Here is an 8284-nt window from a genome sequence, read left to right as displayed (position 1 = left end):
CAGTACACACAGTACATGCTACAGTACACGCTTTCAGATAGTACCCAGAGGTTTTCAGATAGTACCCAGAGGTTTTCAGATAGTACCCAGAGGTTTTCAGATAGTACCCAGAGGTTTTCTGATAGTACCCAAAGGTTTTCTGATAGTACCTAGAGGTTGTACAGTACACACAGTACACACAGTACACACAGTACATGCTACAGTACACACAGTACATGCTACAGTACACACAGTACATGCTACAGTACATGCTACAGTACACACAGTACATGCTACAGTACACACAGTACACACAGTACATGCTACAGTACACACAGTACATGCTACAGTACACACAGTACATGCTACAGTACATGCTACAGTACACACAGTACATGCTACAGTACACACAGTACATGCTACAGTACATGCTACAGTACATGCTACAGTACACACAGTACATGCTACAGTACACACAGTACATGCTACAGTACACACAGTACATGCTACAGTACATGCTACAGTACACACAGTACATGCTACAGTACACACAGTACATGCTACAGTACACACAGTACATGCTACAGTACACAGTACACACAGTACATGCTACAGTACACGCTACAGTACACACTAGTACATGCTACAGTACACACAGTACATGCTACAGTACACACAGTACACGCTACAGTACATGCTACAGTACACACAGTACATGCTACAGTACACACAGTACACACAGTACACGCTACAGTACACACAGTACACACAGTACATGCTACAGTACACACAGTACATGCTACAGTACATGCTACAGTACACACAGTACATGCTACAGTACACACTGTACACACAGTACACACAGTACATGCTACAGTACACGCTTTCAGATAGTACCCAGAGGTTTTCTAATAGTACCCAGAGGTTTTCTGATAGTACCCAGAGGTTTTCTGATAGTACCCAGAGGTTTTCAGATAGTACCCAGAGGTTTTCTGATAGTACCCAAAGGTTTTCTGATAGTACCTAGAGGTTTTCTGATAGTACCCAGAGGTTTTCTGATAGTACCCAGAGGTTTTCTGATAGTACCCAGAGGTTTTCTGATAGTACCCAGAGGTTTTCTGATAGTACCCAGAGGTTTTCTGATAGTACCCAGAGGTTTTCTGATAGTACCCAGAGGTTTTCTGATAGTACCCAGAGGTTTTCAGATAGTACCCAGAGGTTTTCAGATAGTACCTAGAGGTTTTCAGATAGTACCCAGAGGTTTTCTGATAGTACCCAGAGGTTTTCAGATATACCCAGAGGTTTTCAGATAGTACCCAGAGGTTTTCAGATAGTACCCAGAGGTTTTCTGATAGTACCCAGAGGTTTTCTGATAGTACCCAGAGGTTTTCTGATAGTACCCAGAGGTTTTCAGATAGTACCCAGAGGTTTTCAGATAGTACCCAGAGGTTTTCAGATAGTACCCAGAGGTTTTCAGATAGTACCCAGAGGTTTTCTGATAGTACCCAGAGGTTTTCAGATAGTACCCAGAGGTTTTCAGTAGGACTGTCCCCGACTAAGGATTTACATAGTCCAATCAGAACCGTCACGTCCTGCCTGTAGTCGACTGATATCGCGTGTGTTTTTGTGTGTGCGGCGCCTCTCGCCTGTCATTCACCGGCCTTGTGCAGAGTTTTTGCCGACAGCTGAGCGCACGTCGCGGTTCCTTGTGGGTCTATTTCAAGTAGCCTGCTGTTTAAAACCGATATCATTTTCTTTGTGTGGTTCATCAACCGTGATAAATTATCCCCAGTGCAGCGAGTGTTCCTCTTCTGCCGCCTACACGTGACGCCCCAGGGTTAGGATAATTATTAGGTTAATTATGGACTTATTCACGCACTTTAAAAACATTTATTGAAAGTTTAAAGTTTATTTACAGCATTAAACGTTGAAATGTTTATTGTAACAGGCTGTATATTAACTTATTGGGAGAAAACTGGTAGTTCTGTGTGAAATCAGACGTTGAGCGCGAAGCTTCGACTGTGAGTTTGACAGTCGAATCAGGCTCCGCCTATCGAAGCATCGAATCTGCAGCTATTCAGGGTCAGCCCTTGTTTTCAGGGGCAGGTTTAACCCTTTAAAAAGTCTCACAGACGGTTCAACCCTTTAGCTTTTATCTGCGATGTCCTGACCTGGTCCTTGACAAACTATCTGGCTGGATTTCTATTAAATCTGGGGTGGATATTCCTGATCCCCGGAGGATCGACTCTGTGATCTTCCTCCAGCGCCGCCCTCGGGACAGACCTCACATGTTTAGCTCCACGACCGGTGAGCCTCACGCGAATCATCAGGATGTCGTTTTGTTCCGTCCTCTCAGGTACTTTCCGTTTGGGATCATCTTCCTGGTGGCGGGGAAGATCCTGGACATGCAGGACCCGAGCACGCTGGGGAGGAAGCTGGGCTGGTACGGCATCACGGTGCTCGCCGGGCTCTTCGTCCACGGACTCATCCTCCTCCCTTTCTTCTACTTCATCCTAACCAGGAAGAACCCCTTCTCCTACATCCGCGGGCTGCTGCAGGCCATGGTGATCGCCCTGGCCACCTCCTCCAGGTCAGAGTCCAGGACCGTCCTCGGTTAACCTGCTGGTCTGTGGGTGTGTTCAGGTTGTTACTAAAGTTTAATTTGACGCCCTTCCTCCTCAGCTCTGCCACTCTGCCCATCACCATGAAGTGTTTGTTGGAAAACTGCCACGTCGACCGGCAGATCGCGCGGTTCGTCCTCCCTGTGGGCGCCACCATCAACATGGACGGCACAGCGCTGTACGAGGCCGTGGCGGCCATCTTTATCGCTCAGGTTAATGACTACGAGCTGGACTTCGGCCAGTTGGTCACCATCAGGTAAACCAGCACAGACATGCTGAGACTGTCTCTAAGACAAGTCGGGAGGTTTTGAGCTACAGGACAAACAAAATGTCTAACTTTTTCTCAAACGGAAAGAATCTTATCCAAAGGCTAACAAAACAAATGTGATGTCTGTCAGATTGCACCCTGTCAAAGAGCCTGTTTTTTGCCGCTGACAGGCTCAGACTGTTATTACAAGTGTCATTATAGAAAGGATCCCTGCAGAGAGAGAGATTTTTTAAACAGTAAGATCTTTTTTTTTTAACCAGGCACAGTTACTATATCGCTCTCGTCAAAGCCACCAGACTCCCTTCACAAAAATAGTTCTTTTACCTCTCTGGTTCACCGCTGCCTCCGTCGGTTAATTTGTGTTATGGTGTGACTTTTGTGTTTTTAACCCTTTAAAAACACCAAAGTCACACAATAACAGAAACAAACAAACCGAGTGAAGCAGTGCTGAACCAGCAACTCCCGTGATCTGCAGAGTAAAATGACTGTTTTTATCAATGGAGTCTGGTGACTTTGACAAGAGCGCTATGGTAACTGCTTCTGGTTAAACAAACAGGGTCTTCCTCCTTAACAAAAGGTCTCTCTCTGTAGGGATCCTTTCCATAATGCTGTCAAAGACTTGTAACAACAAGCTGAGCTCGATACTGGACCAACTGCAAATCTGAAATACCCATAAAACATCCTAAACTGGGAACATCTGATAAAATGTCCTGTTACAGTATTCTTCATCCCCACTATTAATATGCACAAAACCAACTGGCCAGGTTACCTGAGCACTAGGGCTGCAACTAATTTTCATTATCGACTAATCTGCCAACAATTTTCACGATTAATCGACTAATCGTTAAGTCTATAAAATGTCAAGAAATTGCTTCTTTGGTCCAACCAACAGTCCAAAACCCAAAGACTTTACTATCATAAATAACAAAGAATAGCAGCAATTCCTCAATTTAACAAGATCAAACCAGCAAATTTTTCACATTTTCGCTTAATAAATGCCTGAAACGATTAATCGATTATCAAAATAGTTGTCGATTAATTTTCTTTCAACCGACTAATCGAATAATCGACTAATTGTTGCAGCTCTACTGAGCACCATAAGAAGATTTTAACATTCTCATTTGAAGAAGCGCCCTCAGGCAGAACTTTCTTTAACAGTGTCAAAAGAATGAATTTAAAGGGGACCAATTATGTTTTTTCATATTTTCTGGCATTTCTATAATGTTACAATGTCAGATGTTCATGTTAAACATGACCGCAGCTTCAGATAAAGAGTATTTAACAGAAATCCCGTGGGCTTAAAGAGACAGGAGCATCTACAGCTTGTTTCAGACAGAGGCTGAAATGAAGAGCCAGTATAAGATAGAAAATTATTATTATTCAGGATCAGACCTTCACATTCAAACTCAGTCTGCTTTGGTTTCGGGGTCAGGTTTATTTTACCTGGGTCAAAGACAACAAGCCTGCCATCAGCTCTAAATAAATTAAATTATTCTTCTGTCTGTCCGGCAGCATCACAGCCACAGCCGCTAGCATCGGTGCAGCGGGGATTCCTCAGGCCGGTCTGGTTACCATGGTGATCGTACTGACATCCGTGGGCCTGCCGCCAGATGACATCACACTCATCGTGGCCATCGACTGGATCCTGTAAGTTACAGCGCTCGTAATGCAGAAAGGTCTTAGTATTATTTACACTCAGTTTTAATGTTGTGGCGTGTTAACATGGAGCTCCCTGTTTCCAGGACACAGATCCTGTACTTGGGTAAAAGTACAGATACCTTTGCTAAATATTCAAAGTACAAAAGTACCTGCTTTTAAAAATATACAAATATCAAAAGTAAAAAGTACAGTTCTGTGTGTCAGGTGTTACTGACATGAGAAACCGAATTTATAAATACAGCAGGCAAACTGTGCTATTTATTAAACACTGTAATTATAAACTGCTTCCAATAAAAATTTAACTTACTCAGTTATATTTTTGTGTGTGTGCAGTGGAGGACGAAGTATTCAGATCCTTTACTTCAGTAAAAGTGCTAATACCACACTGTAAAAATACACTGTTACAAGCAAAAGTACTGCATTGAAAACTTTACTAAAGTAACAGTATGCAAGTATAATCAGGAAAATGAACTTTAAGTAGCCTATTAAAAGTAAAAATAGAGATACCTTTCCTTCATATACTGCACTAAAGTAGAAGTCTTTAACTTAAATTTGTACTTGAGTCAATGTGCAAAAGTAACTGCTTTTAAACATATACACGTATCAAAAGTAAAAAGTACTATTAGTGTACATTATTAAAAAAAAAACAGCAGCAAGTGTAATCAGAAAAATGTACTTAAAGTATTAAAAATAAAAGTACTCAATGTCCTGTGACTGTTGTACTATTATATATAAGTTTATTATTATTCCTCATCATTATTGTAAAGCAGGATGTTGCTGCTGTAGTTGTTGAGCTCATTTTAACTCTTTAATATCAGAGTGCAGCTGAGCTGATTATTTTCAGTCTGGATCAGTCAGCTGAATATTTTCTCCATTAATCAATTTCGAGCCCATGAATTGAGCCCAAAGTGACGCCTTCACAGTGCTTTGTTTTGTCCGACCAACGGCACAAAGATCAACATTATTACAAATAAATTGAAAGGAAAAGCAGCAAATCTTCACGTCTGTGGAACCATCAGATGTTTTTACATGAAAAATGTCTCAAACCTTCAAAGTTGTTGTCGGTTAATATAAATGTCAATCTGATAAATGTACCAGCTGTACTTGTATAAAATATTATCTAATAGTTTTAATTTATAACTAAACATCATATTTTATAAACTCTGACTTTGCAAAGAAACTGAAGCTGTCAGTAAAAAGTACAAGATCTCCCTCTGAGGTGGAGCAGAAGTAGAAAGTGGCATGAAAAGTAAATACTCAAGTAAAGTACAAATACCTCAAATGTGTGCTGAAGTACAGTACTTTAGTAAATGTACTTAATTACTGCCCACCACTGTCTGTTTTATATTCTGCCGGGTGGTCAAATAAATAACAATAATTAATTCAGTAATCACAAGTTTTGTGTTTAATGTCTGAATCTGCAAAGTAACGTGTAACTCCAGCTGTGTAGTAGCATCACATGGTAATAAGGATGTGAGTATAAAATACTCAGTGCTGCTCAGACACTCTTGTCCAGGGCAGTTTTGGTTTCACGTGTATCCTCCTCCCCCCCCGTGTCTGCAGCGACAGGTTTCGGACCATGATCAACGTTCTGGGCGACGCTCTGGCGGCGGGAATCATCGGCCACCTCTGTCGGAAAGATTTCCCCCTCAGTGAAGCAGGAAAAGTAAAAACACAGTCTGTAATTTTGACTCTGAAAAATGTTTTTACTTGTCAGTGTTGGCTTTTAAAACATGTCTGTCTCATAATATTGCTGTTAAAGAGTAATATAGCATTCATTATATAGTATAATATAATAATAAATATACACTTCCCATTAGTGTTCTGATTTTTGTCATTTATTACTTTAAATTTATTTCCCATCAGAAACTGGCTTCCCTGGAGGAAAGTTACTGTAAAATGTTAGAATAAATTAACTAAATTAACCTTTCCATTACACCTGTGAGCTGTGACTTCCTTAATGCCTGTGGTGTTAGATTAGATTACAGCAGACTTTGCTGAGGTCGGACCAACAAACACAAGAGATTAAAGCTCTGACTGTCAGCTCGAGTCTTTGTCAAGCCCTCTGCAGCGCTCCCTGTTGCCGGGCAGAAAAGTCCATTAATATCCAACTGAGAAATACTTTAGTTAGTTTAACAGAATTATTTCTAAAATCACTTACAATCACTCACCATCACAGTAGCTGACAGCCCGACACGCTCAGCTTGTTATTACAAGTGTCTGACAGCTTTATGGAACGGATCGCTGCAGAGAGAGACCTTTTATTTAAGAGTAAGATCCTTTCTGTTTAACCAGAAACAGTCGCTATATCACTTTCGTAAAAGCCACCGGACTCCCTTGACAAATATAGTAATTGCCCATAAAGATTAGATTGCAGCCCGGTTTCGCTGCTGCAGACTGCAGTACAGTAACTGTGACACAGCCCACTGGGGATGTTAAAACACTCCACCATAGCAGTCCTTCTGGGAGTTATAACCAGTATTGGTGAGTAACTAGTTACATGTAATTCAGTTATAAAATAAATGTAATCTGCAACAGTTACTGGGTAAAAATGTGTAATTAAATTACAGTTACTTATGAAAATGTTCATGATCACATTGGGGGGGTAACATCTGAATATTTTCTGTAAAAAGCTCGGCTTTATGTTGAATAATATTCATTTTGTTGCTTTGCATGTTTTTCATGAGCACACTTAGTGCTTACTAAAGTTTGATACTGTTCTGATTGGTTCTCCGCCCGTTTTAAACTGTCTTCAGAAAACAGTTGAGAATATTCATTACAAATTTAGAAAAGTAGGCCAAAAGTAATTAAATGTAATACGTTACTACGCTTTGATAAAGTAATTGAAACAGTTCAACTACTATTACGTTTCTAATAGGGTAACTTGTAATTGGTAACCTATTTATTTCCAAAGTAACCTTCTCAACACTGTTCGCAACTCAGTCAAATCTGAACCGTCAGACATCATACACGTATTTTTGGATTCGGTGTGATTTAAACTTTCCGTGGATATAACATCTCTGATATTCTTGCTGAATAAAAATCCAGTAATCTTCTTAGAAATCACAGGAAAAAAAGACGCCCATCCCCCAAAGCATTATAAATTACAGCATGGTTAACCGCCGTACAGTGTTTTTATTGTGTCTTTGTGTGTTTCCTCTGCAGAATGTACCGTCCTACGGCACTCAGACTCCTCACAACAACTCCCACAGCGTAGACGTGCCAATGACGGAGATCCACACGCACAAAGACTGCATGTTCGACTCACCGGGCGAGAAGCAAGCGCACACCGTCTACTACAACATCTGCCAGGTGTGATCGGAGGTGACGGAGCTGCCCGCCCCAAAACCACCGCTGAAGCCCGGGAGAGTCCGGTCAAATCTCAGCGTGCCATCTGAGCAGGAGCGTTAGGACGAGACGGACTTTGTGGTAACAGAGCAGCAATCTTCTTAACAGGACGGGAGAGGAACAGGAACCGTGGTTTATTTGGCCAAAAGTGGATCGGAGCTTCTCGTGGAGCTTCGTTCTCCTGCTCGCTGACGACAAAGAGAACAAAAGCTCCACGGGCACGAGGATCAGGACGCCATTTTAATGATAACTCGCAAGCTAGCTGGAATTTTCGAAATTGAGACTATTGCTATGTATCGAGCAAAGAAATCCAGCAGCATCTCTGCTTGTCAGTGAAAAGGTGCCTGATCTGCACCAGAGGATTATGGGTACACGACGCCCTCCTGGGAGCACCTGCACAGAGAAAGTT

General features: G+C 41.6%; 1 protein-coding gene across 1 annotated transcript; it reads left to right on the top strand.

Annotated features, from left to right (window-relative positions):
- Positions 1-2335: 2335 nt before the first annotated feature.
- Positions 2336-8276, top strand: LOC123966041 (excitatory amino acid transporter 5-like; the record flags this gene model as incomplete). The annotated part of the gene is made up of 5 exons (XM_046042283.1): positions 2336-2569; positions 2662-2856; positions 4381-4515; positions 6091-6193; positions 7693-8276. Coding segments are annotated over 5 exons (820 nt in total), but the record flags the coding sequence as incomplete, so codon positions are not given.
- Between the last annotated feature and the right edge of the window lie 8 nt (positions 8277-8284).

The sequence above is a fragment of the Micropterus dolomieu genome, unplaced genomic scaffold (genome assembly GCF_021292245.1).
Source record: "Micropterus dolomieu isolate WLL.071019.BEF.003 ecotype Adirondacks unplaced genomic scaffold, ASM2129224v1 contig_12339, whole genome shotgun sequence".
NCBI lineage: Eukaryota > Metazoa > Chordata > Actinopteri > Centrarchiformes > Centrarchidae > Micropterus > Micropterus dolomieu.
This window is presented reverse-complemented; position numbering and strand designations above follow the sequence as displayed.